Source organism: Pezoporus wallicus, unplaced genomic scaffold (assembly GCF_028554395.1).
Source record: "Pezoporus wallicus isolate ANWC-B61680 ecotype Strahan unplaced genomic scaffold, APGP_CSIRO_Pwel_v1 contig_8166, whole genome shotgun sequence".
Classification (NCBI taxonomy): Eukaryota; Metazoa; Chordata; class Aves; order Psittaciformes; family Psittacidae; genus Pezoporus; species Pezoporus wallicus.
In genome coordinates this window covers 2,896,617-2,913,071 of record NW_026638114.1, presented here as the reverse complement: position 1 = coordinate 2,913,071, position 16,455 = coordinate 2,896,617, and the positions used below count along the sequence as shown (strand labels likewise).

The window sequence follows — 16,455 nt, the reverse complement described above, 5'->3', positions numbered from 1 at the left end:
TGTGGAAGTTTGTATATTCCAATAGCAAGGAAAAGGCAGCAAGCAGAAAACTATCAGTAAAACTGCACAGGTGCATTAAATAAAGCCAACAGAATGATGCTATTACACTTGAAGTAAATAATTTCTCCTTCTCAGTTTGCTCCAGCATAAAAATACCTCTTCCCTATAAATGCTGCTTCCAGTATTTATTTGTGAAGAGCTGGGATCTATTTATTTATTTATCCATATTTAGTTCAAAAGTCTGAGCTCAAAATTAAACAGTCATTCATAATGTCATTATCTGCCTTGCTCTGCGGTCAGATACAGTGTGTGATGTCACAGGACAAAACCTTTGGCAAGGCCCCTAGAAGAGCAATTTAGTTCCTCATCCATCTCAGCTGGCAGCATGATTGGCTTCCAAGCTTGTATTGCTGAATGTGTTACTTTACACTGACATATATTATTGAGTGTTCAATCACTTTCTGAAGTGTTTATTGGTAATAGTTGAATTCTTTCCACTCATTTAAGCTGCTTTTGAAACATAAATATTTCTTTGTATCTTGGAATTTTGTGGAAATAGGGGGAGAGTTCCTCAGGAGGATGGATTGTAGAAATGACCAGCTCATTAGGCAGGGACAGAATTTACCAGTGCTGTGGAGGAGAATATCCTCCTCTTTTCATCAGGTTGGAACAACAAACTCCCACCACCACGCCACAGCACATCACATGGCAAAGGCTTCCTTATGCCCTGGCTCTCTTATCATGTCGTGGCCTGTAAGGAAGGAGATGACCCTCTCACTGGAACATCAATGACTTCCTAATAGGATCTTCACAGATCCAGAAGCTCCATGAAAAGAAAAACAGGCTGTGACCTGCAGGATCAGGTGCTGGGGAGGTTATTAGACATCAGCATGCCCATGACTCCAAGTATGGAGAGTGGGCTGCAGGCCCTGCCTGGCAGTGATGTCTCTTGGGAAGGAACCAGTGACCGCTTTCTTGTACCTAGTTAGGAAAACAGAGCAGGGGATCAGAGAAATAAACAGAGACTAAAATCTAGTGTGGCAGTTGTAAGCTGAGCTGGAGAACAAGGGCCATAGGCAGAACAAGCTGGGGAGGAAGCAGGAGAGCTGGACTATCAAATAAGTCCTTTGACAGTTCATCTCTTGAGGATTCCAGATGTGACAAGCCCAGCAGCCTGGTCCAGGCTGGTGTCCTCAGGACTGCAATCCTCCTACCTCTTGTCCTTGCTCCATGGAAGACCTATAAATCAAAGGTTTTCTTTTTATCTTTAATAAGGAGGTCTCTCAAGTCTCTTTCCTGCACCTGGGAGTTACTTTCCAATCTGATAAACACTGACTTTTACAGACACCCCCAATGACTAGCTGCTGAGATCACAGTAGCAATCAAGGCTCCTTTGATGGCGGAGCTAAAAATACGCTCCTCAGCTGACAGCTTTAGAGAGGAGAACATATAGTTTGGTTTGATAGAATACATCTTCCTTTGTCTGCATGTCTTCTTCTGCCAGGGGACGCCACATCTGTGACAATCATGCAAGCAGGTTACATCTGTCTTCCAAACTGAAGCACCCGACCTATGCTACCTCCAACCACAGAAAGAGTAAAGATTTAAAACCACCAAGTGCTTTGGAGAATGGTGTCTTTGGAGGATGGTGTCATTGGTAGATCTGCCTGTGGTCATGCTGGCAGCCATCAAGTTATTGCATGCCAGGAGCAAGATTTTAGGGTGTGGAGATCACCTTTGCTAATCTCCTAGGTTCAGTTTCAGTTCCCTTGACCAGCTGCCCCAGGTCTTTCCTATCCACTTCTCTGCCTGCTCTCCTCCTTGCAAAATCCAGAGCACTGGCTCACAAGCTCCCTGATTAATGAGGTGCCCCCATAGCCTTGCTCTTGCACTTGTAAAGGAAGCTGTGGTAAGTAGTGTCACTGCCACCTCCTGGGCTTTCTGAGGACCTGAGCTCATCCCATGGGTTGCAAATACAGATTAATGCAAATGCTGTTCAAGAAATCATGGATTGCCCAGCTTCAACGTGCTTCAACCTGCTCCCTTCGCAGGACACCAGAGTGATGGCACTAGCCAGCCCATGCTTGCAGAAGAGTGTAGGTCTCCCTCCCCTTGGAGACATTAGCTAAAGTTGGAACATTAAGGCTTTTGGGTAGGAGACATACAGATGAAGAAACATACACAATAAGGTTCTGCATTTGTAATGTGTGATATGTCAGAGCATAAAAGGTTGAACAACCCATTTTGGCAAATGGAAATAGCAAAAGGGCGTATTTGGCTAAATGAAAGCCTCCTCTGTGTGATTTTTCATGCTCCTGCATGCGTAACTTGAATGCAGAGAAAGGCGAAATTCATTTGTTTGGTCAGACAGAAATACATCAGGTTTATTGTTCTGCGAGATACAGGGGGTGCTTCTACGTGCCTGCAGTAGCTATAACATTTTGGCAACACAATGCTCTGCCAAAAAAAGGCATTCACACAAGAATGTCTCTGGGCTCAGTCAGCCCCAGTCCTAGAGGTGGATGTCCCATCCCTAAACCTCTGTGGGCAGTGGTACATTGCCAGGAGTCTGTTTGATGCTTCCATTTAGGGTGCTGGCCCTGAAGATGTATGACCTCCCTCTAACAGAGCCTTCAGTGTGGATGCTTTCTGGCTTGTTCTGGCAACGGAAGAACATGAGGAAGCCGTTCCGGTAGTTCTTGTTCATCCATCCGTAGAGCAGAGGGTTGACAAATGTAGAGCACATGGCGCCGACATGGAAAACAGTGTACAGGAGTTTGTAGTCATGGAAGATAAGGACCAGATCAAGATCAATGGCAAGCTGGAATATGTGGAAGGGGAGCCAACAGACTGCAAATACTACAACTACCATCACTAGCATTTTGGTAGTCTTCCTCCTCCGGCACTGGTTTTCATTCCTAGAAGTAGGGCTGACATGGTTTTTCAGCTTGAACCAGATCCTGGTGTAGGCAAAACAAATAATTGCAAGGGGAAAGACATACTGCAGGAGGAGCATGGACAGGCTGTAGATGGTGGCATCTCTGTTATTGCCAGAAGGCCATTTTTCTGAGCAGACAGCCATTTTGAGGTTGATGGATGGGATTTCCTCATACCGGTACTCTCTGAAGATGGCCAGAGGACCTGCCAGCACAGCTGCTGCTAGCCACATGACAGCAATGATGGTGAAGCTGAGCCTCTTGGAAATCCTGCTGTCCAGGTGGAAAACAATACACCGATACCTGTCCAGGGCAATCACAGTTAGGGTGAGAGTGGACACATGGACACTCAGAGCTTGAGCATAAGGAACCAGATGACAAAGAACAGCCCCAAACTTCCACTCATCCAGCAGCGTGTAGACTAGGGTGAAGGGCAGACAGAGTGTGTCCACCATGAGATCTGCCAGGGCCAGGTTAGCTATGAAGAAGTTGGTGACAGTCCTCATGGTCTTGTACTTCACTATGATGTAAATGACCAAGGAGTTGCCTATGAACCCCAGGAGAATGATGAGGGAGTAGGCAGCAATCAGAACAACCTGCACCCCCAGGATCTTGGTGCTGTCCATCATAACACTGCGCGACCCAGAGAGATCCTGGCTAGGAGTGACAAAGTCCTTGGCATGCCAGCCCTGTGGCAGCTTCTCCTCCAGTGCTGTCTTCTCCATGGTGAGAGTGCTATTGGCTCCCTCCAATGGTCCCATGTGTGGCCTGAGACTTTCTGTCAGGAGGTGAAGGAGGTCTGGAACACAGACACAGCAGAAGTGAGAGCTCAGTAGACAGCAGAGCATCTGCAAGAATTGAGACTCAAAGGGCATGTCCCACATGGCATTTTGGGCTAAACAGCAGCAGTGGTGACATCGTCCTTCCCTCTCCCTTACCCCCGACCCATTCTCATACTGAACAGTCTTGCAGCTCTCTTACACTTCCTGTTAGAACCTATGATCAGTTGAATGCCAGTTCCCCAAGGAAATGTCAGGGAAAAATGCAACATTTCACCCAGGCTTCTGAGATTCTGTTTATTTGAAACTAATGGGGAAAAAAGCCCTCAACTAGCCAGGGCCAGAATGGTAGGTCCTGAAGAGATCTCCTGCTCATGGAGACCCTTTGTATGCTGCCTCTTCTGCTTCCTCAGGCTAGCCTTTCCAAAACAGGGAAGTCACTTCGAGCAAGCCGAAAATCTGGGACCTCTTGGGGCTGACAGAAGCAATCGCTGATGGTGTCAGTCATCTTTGATGAGATTTACTGGCCTACAAAAAAAAAACCTGAGTCCTAACTCCTTAAAAAATAGGAAAGGAGAAAAACAAGACATTGTCAAATTCATGGGTTCTTCTCCAGCTCCCCATAGCTGTTTATTTCCAGATTGTGCACCAGGATTTTTCAGTTTCTTATTTCTCACCTCTCCAGGTGAAAGTATATTTGTCACCCTGTCTCTGCATGAGTCTCCACCACTGCTCCTGCTAGTGATGATACTACCCAACTCAACCCAGTGGACCCTGCTCCCAGCCCATGGTAATGTGGTTCACAAAACTAATACCATTTTATGAGGCAAGCAGCTACTCTCTGTGAGCAAGCAGGTCATGTATTATTCCCTTTCCCTCACTATCAGGCCCTGAAGGTCCTGTGAACCAGCTAGAGAAACCAAACAGTTTTCTTCCTCCCCTCCCAGCCTCAAGGTTCCTTGGTGCCAGGATGATTACTCGCTTCCTGTCTGGCCTTGAAGGTCCCATGCACCCAGTCAGGCAGCTGTTGATGACCCCATTACAGAACAAGGAAGCACAACAGCACACAGCACTGGCCATAAAATCTAGCATTTTCAAGTCCTAAGTGGGGAACTACTGGACAGTGAGACCCATAGCCAGGGACACCCCCACCATCCTCTGTTCCCTTCGAGGACTGAGTGTGTCTCTTATGCTTTCACAGGTCTTTTAAGACTAGATGATGATTGTTATATGGGTACAGCAAACCATGTATTAGAATTTGACCTGATCTGCAGAGGGTTCAGGTGATTATAAGTTGTTGTATTATAAACTGTGTATTACTTAGGTGATCAGATATCATAAGCTGCATCATAAATTCTGTACTGCACTACTTGTAGATTGTACTACATGGATTTGGCTTATAGAAATCCTGTGCTACACTAACCATAATATCCTGTTAAGATAACAAAGCTTTAAAGCCATCAATCAATCAATCAGTTGTAACCACGATTTAGTGCTGTCATCATTGCCAAGGGTCCCTAAAAGAACCTGTCTGTCCCCTCCAAGTCAGTGACACCCAGTCTGTGCTGGCTGTGCAAAGAAGGGAGCACCTGCAGGGGCTTTTGCAGGGGGCAAACTGCTGGAGCTGTGAACCAGCCTCCTGCAGAGCTGTTGCTGAGCGTCCAAGGCACAAACAGGCCTGAGAGCCAAAGCTGCAGCATCAGTGAGCTCCTGCCACGTGGTGCTCAAATGTCTGTGTGAGCGTGGCTTTGGGAGCAGGGAGACTGGCTGATAAGCCAGAACTGACTCGGGCTGGAACCCACAGCTGGTGTTTGGTGCCATTGTAACAGCAGAGTGCTGTCACGACAGGGGTATCATAGAATCCAAACACAGCAGGAGAAAAGCCAGCTCTGTTACTGGCTCCTTCTGAGCCTCCGTGGCTCGGAATTGCTGCTGGGGTATGCGGAGAGGGGTGGACATGGCCCCTTACATGTCCCATCTCCTCAGCACTGTGTGGGGCCCTCATTCCCACTGCACACTTGATCAAAAGTGAGCAAAAGTCATGACTGTGCCCAAACAGGGTGGTCTGCAGAGCATTGTGTTTTCTCTGATCTGCAGAGGGAGGGGATAATGCCCTGCCACTGAGGGCTTAAATGAAGCTGGGAATTAGAAGCACACTGCTGTGAACCTTCTCAACTGAGGAACTAATTGGTTTGGGTTTGTACCAGATGAGATTGGAGCATTTGATAACTGGGTGCTGGTGGGCTTCCTGCAAGTCCCATACCCTGCCAGGCAAGTGTTTAAGGACAGCCTGTCCTGGGAAAGGGGGAATGCTTTTTTGTACAGTTTATGAAATGCTGAAACTGCATTTCAGCCAGTTCCATAAGCAAACAGCATAAAATAATGCTGGCAAGATGGTCAAGGTGGCAGTGATTAAGTTGCAATGAATAATTCTGCTTGTTCTTTCAGCACTCCTCAGAGTAAGGGTTGTGATTCCCCCTTGGGAGCTGCTCCTAGGGGCTGCAAAAGAGCTGCCTATGTTAGATAGCCCCTGCTTGCACACTTGCTTTCTCCTGCCCTCTCCGTGTTCCTTGGCTTGCCTAACTTGCCTAACTGCTGGCCAATTTAGGCCAAAGATTCCTGTACGTGGAGTTGCTGGGCTCAAATACTGTGATAATGGATGCCATACAGCTACCTAAGAGGATAAGAAGGTAGCTCTAGGCAGCAGGAGGAAAAAAGGGGTGGATTTGCTGGGGTAGGGGTTTGCTAAAGAGTGGTCTCAGATCTCCACAACACCACTGCCCTCAGCCCTGGAGAAGTCCTAGTTTCTGCAGCAGGAGAGACAACCTCAAGGCTACCCCATGCAGCTGATGCAGTGGGACTCAGAGCAAGGCAACAGGCATTACTTGATCACTGTCACTTGTAACCCCTTTTCTGTGACTTGCCCATTCACCTTCAGTACCCAAGTCCTGGCACAGCACCAATGGACACTCTGTTCCCTTTTTACCTACCTCACCCACCAACTGGTTGCCAGTTCACATGTTCACATCTCAGGCTTTTCCCTTTCACTGGAGACTGGCAGCTACCCACTATCTGAGAGGAGCCAGGAACATCGTGATTATTGAAGCTGTTTGGCTTCCTAACAAAATGGCCTTAATGGAGTTATTATTTGATTTGCTTTGCTTTGTGTTTTTTTTCCAAAGGAGAACTATTAAAAATCAATTAAGGCATTTTAATTAAGACACAAAATGGTCATAACAAGTGTTCCCACTCCAGGGGCTGCCTGGAGGTCACAGGGATGCTGCTAGGAGTGGACTGAGGTCTGTTCAGCAAGTAATGGAAGAACTGGCATATGTCTAGGCTGCTGCAGGCACACGCTCCCATGCCCAGCAGGCCTGCCAGGCTAGATGGAAAAATCCTTGGAGCAGAGACACAACTGCTCTGGGAGAACAGAGCAGCATGGCAGACCAGGAGTAGACAGAAATAAACCTAAGCCCTTTCCTCTGTGCTGGGCTGCCATGAAGGGATACAGAAACAGGGCATTGCCTAGATCCTGCCCTCACCATCTCTTCCAGCTGAGATTCAGCCTGAGGCAGGGCTGGGACCCAGGGAAGGCTCCCAAGGAGGCAGAAAACTTCCCTGTGCCAGCAGGCTTCAGCCTTTGGGAAGGGAGGAAGCACAGAGGAGCTGTAAAACCTCAGCTCTTTGCTGAGCACTCTGCTGTCCGTGATTGAGAGGGACAGTGACCACCGTGGCAACTCCAAAATCCATTCCTACAGCAGGCCAAGTTTAGGTGTCCTGCGACTCACATGCACCTCTGCTTCCTCGGGAAAGCCCAGCTCCCTCCATGTCCCTGCTGCAACCCTGCTGCAACCACAGACAGCCTGGTCCAGCTCTGACAGGGCACATCCAGACCTAGAAGAGCCATCTGCAAAGCCTGGCAGGGTTCAGAAAGCAGGGCTGGAGGGGTGGGCAGAAGGCTGGAGAAAACAGAGCTTGTTAATTAAAATTCCTCTTTTTGTCCCAGGAAGCAAGCCTGGGGTTGCTGCAGCCAGCAGGCACGTGGCGTGGGGACAAGGGGTGCAGGAAAGAGGGAGGTAAGGGCAAAGATTGCTCAGAGTGTAGCCAGCAATTGTAATTCTATCACAGTAATTGTGGGTTGGAAGGGAGGGAGTGGAGGGACTTTGACCAGCCTCTGCTCTCTGGCTAATGGCAGCCACAACCTCCACCTACAGCAGCGCTGGGGTGTGAGCACTGAGGCTGATGAATACTCCCATGGCTTGGCTCACTGACTTATTCTCTGCTGTGTCCTTCCTCCAAAGCATCTCAACTGCATGAAACCCTTCATTTCCAGCAGCTGTCTGGAACACTGGCTCCCAGTGCTCATCCCCAGTCCCATAGCTGGCAGCAGGCAGGTGTCTGTGGCAAGGAGGTCTGAGACCATTCCTCATCACCAGAACCCAGCTGTCACCCTGGGGAAGCCACCTTCTACCACCTTCATGTTCCCCTACAGCACTCAAGAGGCAGCAATGGGCTGAAGCCCTGCACCACACAGCACAGCACTTGAAAGAGGAGAACACATTAAACTGAGATATGGAGGTTAAATCAGCTTGCCAGAGACCACACAGTACATCCACAGCAGGGCTGGGAACAGAGCCCAAGTTTGCTAACTCCAGCCTTCTGCATTCCCCACCAGAGAGGACTCTGCATCTCTCAGGATAAAACCTGAACATGGATTTCAGAAGCTGCATGAAAATGCAAAGTGTAAGTGATGGAGGGGAAGGGTTTTGCCTTCTTTGTGCAATGGACTGGCTTCAGGACGAACAGCAGCTCTGGGGTGATTTCCTGAAGCCAAACGGCAGAGAGAAATTGTCCCAGGTTCTTCCATCTCCAGTGAAGGGGTGATTGTCCCACTATGACACCATTGCAGAAGGGAAGACCCTCTGACCTGCCCACTGTCTTCTGCATCTTTCTAAGTTACCTACCCAGATCAGGCCCATTGGTGCAGAAACCTCATGGCATAAGACACACATTGCCAGCTCTGCATGTGCAAAGCTCCAGGGCCCTGGAGCTGCTTTTAGGGGACCCCGGTGTAGAACTGGCACTGGGAGACAAAGTGCAAGGAGGAGGGGATACTTGTGGTTCCTCGCTCCAGGTATTTGCAGGTCCCTGCCTAGGTCGAAGCCAGAGAAGACTGAAGGGGACAAGGCAAGAAGGATGCTTTAGCCAGTCAGCTCAGGACAGGACAAAAAAAAATGGTGATGAGAAGAGATCCATTTGGCAAGGATACATGCTTTCTCCTGGAAATCTCTCCTACAGAAAGCAGGGGGCAACAGAGCAGGACTCTTTGCCCTGTGGAACACACCACTGGAGCAGAACAAGGCTGGCTAGGAGACAGGGCTCAACAGGTGATGCTGCAATAGAGGCACACCAGTTTCTGGGGTTGCAGAAGGGAAGAGCTTGGTGGAGGGATCCTCATCACCCTGGGGAGTCTGTTACCTCCTTAAATCTGGGGAGGCTGGGGTAGATGAGACAAGGGAGGAGAGGGAAGTAAGAACCAACCAAACAACCAGGGAGAAAACCCGGTATCCTCCTTTGGGACAGACCAGAAACTCCATAGGTAAAATGCAGGCTACAACAGGACTACAGAAGGCTTTCTCTGTTCAACAGTTAACATGCAGTGAGCACAGAAAGAAAGCAAGCACCAGTTTTCCTCCTGCAGACCTGTATTTCCCTTTGCATCTCTCATTGAGGGCACTGATCTCTGACTGAGCCAAGTGCCAGCAACATGTGCAGTCCCAGCATGGAGGAGCTGACAGGAGGTTTGAACCAAGCCACGAGGAGGCAGACTGTGGGAGAGATACTGATTTCTCAGGCAGCCACGCACCTCAGCCCCACACCTGCGGCTCTGTCCCTGTACATGCCTGGTTTGTACAGCCCCCCTGGAACAACCTGCTCTCCTCCCTGCTCTCCCTCAGCATCCTGCTTCCCAGACTCCCTGTCGAAACTCCTGCCAGTGTTTCTTGTTCACTTTCTCTCTATTCCATCTCGCAGCTGCCAGTCCCCAAAATTCAGTTTCCCGAAGATGCTTGTACCTTTTTTTTCCTGGACCATGTGTCATGGACAAGACCTGCCCCGCTCCCCCCCCCCCCCCCCCCACCTTCCCCAGCCCTGCCATACAGATGAGCCCTCCCCAACCCACCTGCAAAGGCCAGACCAGAGCATCCTCCTCCTCCAGGAACCGAGCTGCTCACCTCAAGTTATTGTCTCATTGCTGGCCAGGATGGAGCACTTGGTCCTCTCCACTCTCTGGGAGTCAACCTGTGGCAAAGGGGTGAAAAGCACTTTTCTGTGACTGTCCTCGGAAAAGCAAGGAAGTCAGGTGAGGATCCAGGCTGCTGGAGGGTGCCTCATCGCTGGGGGTAGCTTCAGTACCACCCTGAGCATCTGGAGAGCACCCTCTTGCAGGGTGACTGACAGCCCCCGTATCGCAAGGCTGGATGCTGGGTTAGCTCCTGAATGACAGAAAGGCAGGGAGCGTGTGTTTAACAAACAGAAATGGAAAAGGGGAGGGAGCCTGCTGCTGCTGTTTATACAGTGTTCAGCCACTGAGGGGCTTCTTGCATCGGGGAGAGAGAAGCTTTTCCAACACATCCACAGTTCCCTCTCCGGTGAAAAGGGGTGGGAGATGGAGGTCTGCAAGCTCCTTGCCTGTGCCACTGACCAGGGCAAGTGTCCATCCGCCCTTACTCCAGAGCTGTCCCATCTGCTCAGGCTTTAAACTTGTTGGCACTGGCATAGTCTTGCCCAGGGGTGAATCTTCCCTGCAGCAAGAGGTCTGCAGGTCCTGCAACTCAGCAGAGCCCTCACAGACCTCCCCTCATCCTCCTCTGCCTCTGTGTTAGTACAGTGCCCTGCATGGAGCAGTCTGCTGCTGTGGGACAGGCCTTCGGGTACTCTTGTGATGCAAATAGAAGTAATGGTGAGAAGTTTTAGCCACTTGGCAATGGCTCAGCCTGTTCCAGAGCCAGATTCAGTGTGGAGCTGGGAACACGAGTGAGTTTCTATTTTAGGGTACTCAGCACTACCCACGCTCCTGGAGCAAGAGAGAGGAAGAGGCACAAAAGCAGCATCCTCATGTCCAAATCTCCAAAATCTAAGCTTGCCAGAGCCCAGGGAAGCACCCTGAGGGTGGCATGGGTAAGCAGGAGAAGCACAGCTTCCTGCCTGCCCAAAAGGTTTGCCTTCAAAGAAGTCAGGTGTGCTCCTAGCATAAGATTTGCCTCACAGGCAGTGCAGTGCAGAGGTTAGGGAGTAGGACACCCGTCCTTGGCTTTGAGTACCTACAGCTAGTAGTTTATCTGAAGAGTCTTGCTCTTTACCCTCACAGTGGACTTTGGTTTCCTGTTCTTTGTGAGAATGAAAAAGGGGAGGGTTTTCAACCACCTTTCTGTGCCACAAAAGTCATGATAAACCAGGAAAAATAAAACATTTCAATGGCTTAGGAGAAAAAGGAGAGACGGAACATTCCTAAACTAAGTCACACAGAAAGTCGCACTTGCACCCAAGACTTGGACAAGGTCCTCATGAGTCCCATCCTTCCCCTTGCTCTCCCAGTCAACCCTTCAGGAAGGAAAGGGCTCAGTGTCCCAGCACTGACAGCTGGGTAAATCCACCAGCTGCACTTGCTGGATTTCTGTGGGAGTTTTGTGTCTTCTCCCCCTTCGTTTTCCCTAAGGCTGTTTATTTAGCAGCTCTGGAAAGCTGAGAGTGGAGAAGAGCAGGACAGGACAAACCCACTCGGAAGGGACTATTGCTGTCTCCCAGCAGTCCACAGGGAGAGGCAGAGTAGCTAATGGTGTATGCTACTCCTTATGTTCCTGGTGGATGAATACTCCTCATGTTCCTGGTGGATGGATACTCCTCCTCTCCAGGGTCCTCAGCAGTGGATAAGTTGATTTCTGCTCAAGAGAGATGTTTTTCCCTCCTTTCTTTTCTGGTGTAAGATTTTTCTTGCCCATTCCCCAGAGAGTTTCCTGTTCTTCTCTTCCTCAGACTGGAATAAGATGCCTGGGGAAAAGGCAATGATTGACAGGAGAGAAACTTACTGCAGCCTGAAGCTGTGAACCTTCAGAAGGACCATGGGGTGAATTCCAGTCATTTTTGGCACGTGGTGCTTACTGGATGACAGCAAATGCAAACTCTTAAATCCCAGACTAGTCACTGCAGTCCTCAAGACCATCCTCTCCCACAGCCTCAGGGTCCAGCAGAGAGGTTAGCACCAAAACCTGCGGCGTTCCCAAGAATCCACTCAGCTCTCCAACCAGATAACATATCCCAAAACCCTTGTGCCTGGCAGAGAAGATAGAGCCCAGGAAGGGAGACCTGCGCATGACTCATGGTGATGCACACGGTCACAAATCATCCCCCAACAAGCAGTGGAACAGTCCAGTAACGGAAGGCCGAGCTTGGAGCACACCTGAGGTGTCACTCCAAGTGGCAGCCACCAAGACAGGGTTTGTTCCCTGCTCCCTCCATGCTCCCCATCCCTCTCCCCAGGAGCCAGGCTCTTCTCACGGCACCACAAACGGGCTGCCTGCCAGCCTGCTACAACAGCTACAACATAATTACTCCCACCCAGCTACAACATAATTACTGCTGGCGGCGAGTTCATGCAGCATAGCCCTGATGCTGCCCGGCCGTCGGCTCCTCGGCAGCCAAAAGACACCCATGGTCTGCTCTTCCAGATCCCCTCTTCCTTTTGTTGGGGCAAGAGGAGCAGTCCTGGTGCTGGCTGTTGCAGCCAAAAAGAAGATCTCCCCAGCAGCTAACAGGTCCCAAAAGAGCTGAGGGTTTTCCTAGCCTCAACCAGCAACTATACCTTGAAGAATGAGGATGGGGAAATACAAAGATGGTCCCTTGCATTGCCCTAGGGAAGGCTGCACAGCCCCAGGCAGAAGTGGTGGGACCCACTGCATGCACAGTGTACCCTCAAACGCTGGGGTATTTCATACATGGACTGGGTACACACAAATGCCTGCACCAGTGTTGCAGGAGCTTTGTGTCCTTTCAAACACAATGGGATTGTTCAAAGCATCTTTGCAGCCCAAAAGCCTTTCCCATGGTTGTGCTTTGATTAGGTAAAAGCGCCTCTGCTCACCTGCTCTTCTGAGAACACAACAATGAATTTTATGCTCCAGGGAGTAAAACTGATGTCAAAAAGCAGAGAAATGGGGCAGAGGAGAGGGGCTGCCTTTTCATCAGCCCGTGATCTGCTCTGCCTCAGCAAGCAGGCAGGTCCTTGGTCTGCACACCTTGCAGCTGTAAGCCACACTCTTTAGCTTAACTCCTGTCATAAAAGGCAGGCATATTATCTGATCACTCCCTGGGAGAAATCTCTGTGAAATCTCTAAGAAATCTGTTACCAAGGCTTCCAGATGCTCCCATTCATCCTGCTTCATCTGGAGCACCAGCACTGACTGACTTTAAAAACCAGCTTTTCATTTTTCAAACATCTGCTTAATTTCACCTGCACGTAATCAAAATATTTCCACTGCTCCTTCCTGCAGTATCACGCCCGTGTTTTGCTGAGAGAAGCATCAGCATGTTTTGGTATCACAAAAGCCCCTTTTCCATTTGAGCCCCAGAGTTCATGGGTACAACGGATTTGGGAGACCGTGATGCATTTGGGAGCTAAATTAGCCACAAAGCTGCTTAGGGGTGGGAGGGAGGATGGAAAGCTGTCTGCACCCTCTCTGAATTTAAAAGCAGATGTTCTCATTTCGTAACTGCTTATTGTCCTCATAGGATCATTTCTGGAATTAGTGGAGGAGCAGGGACAAGGTTTTGCTGAAATACCTGAGCGATCTGATGCCACAGTGAGAGGCACTGGAGAAGCAGCAGAAGAGACAAGCTGTATGGGTTGGCCTGGGACTGACAAATCTCTGCTCTCCTCCAGGGCAGACAGAAGACAGGGATGCTGAGTTTGTCTTCAGGGTGAGAGTCAGTGAGCTGGGAAAAAGGAGATAGTTTGGAAAGATATTAACAGGGTTTGTTTGTGTCCTGCTGAAGAGGACACACATGGCCACACTTCAGCTCCTGGCAGGGTTAGGAGCAGGTAAGGACAGGGCTCCGCTTTGGGCAAAGCCACAGGGCCCATTTGATGTAAGTTGATGAACTCTCTTCCTACCCCTCGATCTCCTCCAACATACAAAATCTCTTTCTTCATCCTCACATCGGGGCAGAGGGACTCTGGGCAGCTCAGTTCCTCCAGACAGACAGCAGAGCCTCTGAGCCCAGAACTGGCCCCTTCATTTAGCTGTGGTTTCTGCAAGTCACTGCACTCAAAGCTTCACTAATTTATTAGAGGGTTGTTGCTTGTTGTTTGTGTACTGAGCCAGGTAGAAAACAGCTTCTGCAGAAGAGGATAATTGCAGTCAGATAAGCTCTTCAGAGACAGGATTGCAAAAACACAGTACTTTGTACACCAGCAGTTGTCTGGATAGACTAGAAATCTGGCTGAGTTTTGGGGAAGGGGAATGTTTCCCGGTCCGTCACAGACTCTCTGTCTGCCTTTGGGCAGATTATTTGATGTGTCTTGATTCCCTGTATGTGGAAGAGGTGATAAAAATGCTTCACTTTGGCAAACACACCCCTGCAGCAGTGGGCTGCATGCACTACAGGAGGCTGGGTGCTTGGGTGTGCAGTAGTAGCAGCCTTGCTAGGACAGCTGACATGACACTTTTGCCCTGTGGGGTTTATTTCTAAGTTGCCCATGTTCTGCGACCATGGTCTTGCTCTCCCAGGCTGAATACTCCTGCTTCATAGACCCATGATGAAGTTACAAATCTCTGGCCGCTCTGTCACTCCTGAGATGACAAACAGCACTCTTAATACTGGACTCTGGCAATGGGAGCAGGCAGAGCTGGATGGACTGATGGCAGCCCCAGCCTGAACTCTACCTAAGTGTCAAGACTGAAGGTGATGCAAGCGCTTGGGAAAAATTCAGGGCATTGGCACGTTTTCCATGGACTTGGTACTGCCAGAAGGCACCGGGTTTCCAGGAGCTGAGATCTGGCGCTCAGCTCTGCCATAGAGACAAGAAGATCATATTTGCTGCTTCACTGCCTTGCTCCATCTTTCCCAGCCCTGTGGGGACCCACATTAGCTGTCAGCAAGCAGCAGATTATCCACACCATGCTCAGTGCTGTGCCAGCAGCAGTGTCAGTGCACACCAGTGCTGCTGGTGGCCTTCCACACCAGGGCAGGAGGGTCCGATCCACTCCTGATACAAACCCAGAGGCTTGGCTGGGAATCCATCTGGCTCCGTGTTCCCTAGAAAACGTGACTCAGAAGCCACTGTCTGACACTGAGAGGTCTGACACTGAGACCCCAGGAGACAGAGCAGCGTTCCCAGGGTACACACAGCGCACACACAAGCCAAGCTGGAGAGCACAAAGCCTTATAAAGGCAGTGCTCTGAGTTTGTCCTTTCAGCTCTTCAAGTGATGAAAAGGACGGCTCACAACCCTAATTAACTGGAACATGCTAATACCACTGAGCTTCCCTGGCCAGCAAATCTGGCACAAGGCGTGTGGGACACTTTCCAAACAACTGCTATGGGAAGCGTGTGCCTGCAATTTATTATTCGATGAGCAGTGTTTCCACTCTGCCTTCACTGAAGAGCTAGGATCAGACATAAGGGAGGTGAGTCTGGAGCCCGTAAATCCACTTCGAAAGTCATTTCATGCTGGAGGGAGAAGAGACTTATTTCTCCCCAGGCATTAAAGGTATTTAAGATGCCAGGAGAAATAGGGCTTTGCACAGCATTACCTCTGTGAGCACTCAGGACTTTCAAATGCTGCAGCATGTGGTGCTCAGCTTCCCACAGGGAAAACCATGTTCTTCAGGGTGACATTCACCCTGGGCAGAAGATGGATAGCTTCCCATAACATCCTGATGTAAGGACCAGAGCAGTGTGCATCATTATTGTCAGAGTGAAGGGGAGGAGTACAGCCTGCTCTGGTCACTGGAGAAAGGGAAAAGGCAGCAGGGGCCCCAGCGCCATGTCTCCAGATGGGTTATTCCCTGTTTTGATAGCTGTCCTGGGCAAGGCAGTGCCCCTGCTCATTCCCCTGGAAAGGAGGGGACAGGAGCCTGCCTAGCTCCTATTACAGATAAATCACCCTGTGAACTTTGAATGGGAAGCAAAGAGCAGGGCTCTGAAAGAGATCAGTTCTTCCTCAGGGTAAGATCATCACTCTTGGTGCTTACTGTGCTGTCAGAACCAGGAGCAGAAGACACAGCCTCTTGAAGGCCATCACCTGCCTCTGGCCTTGGCTTCAGCCTGGCTGCATCCCACAGCAGCCCTGGCCCCAGGGCTGTTTGGGGCAGCTCCAGCACAGGCCTGCGTGGCGGTGAGCTGCCTGACCAAGCATCACCACAGCCTCACCAGTGCAGATGCTGGGAACCGGTCAGATTTGTATGGTATTCCTAGAACCTGAGCTCTGTGGCCATCTTTAATGCAAGTAATGAATAGAGCAAACAGTCAGGGGAAAGCAAATTTGGCGGTGTGATGTGATTTCATGGCTACTATGTTTTGACTGTGGAATACAGATGCTAAGCAACAAAAGACTTAAGCACCTTGAGCAGCCAAGTCTGCCCAGCCCATTTTTGTAGGGTGAGCTCATGAAGGCCTTTGCCACATCCCTGCTGTACACAGCTGAGGTGAGGAACCTCAAAGAAGCTAAAAACAACCCCCAT

At 49.9% G+C, this 16,455-nt stretch overlaps 1 protein-coding gene across 1 annotated transcript; it reads right to left on the bottom strand.

Moving 5' to 3' along the window:
* Nucleotides 1–2,350: 2,350 nt before the first annotated feature.
* Nucleotides 2,351–10,493, bottom strand: LOC130599242 (neuropeptide Y receptor type 2-like). Its single transcript, XM_057409566.1, has 2 exons — nt 9,949–10,493; nt 2,351–3,735 (listed from the first exon to the last, which is right to left on the bottom strand). The coding sequence occupies exon 2, from the start codon at nt 3,695–3,697 to the stop codon at nt 2,534–2,536; it is 1,164 nt and encodes a 387-aa protein (XP_057265549.1). The 5' UTR covers nt 3,698–3,735; nt 9,949–10,493; the 3' UTR covers nt 2,351–2,533.
* Between the last annotated feature and the right edge of the window lie 5,962 nt (nt 10,494–16,455).

Excerpts from the sequence above, each read along its gene's own strand:
- LOC130599242 (XM_057409566.1), bottom strand. The coding sequence starts at position 3,697 with ATGGGACCATTGGAGGGAGCCAATAGCACTCTCACCATGGAGAAGACA.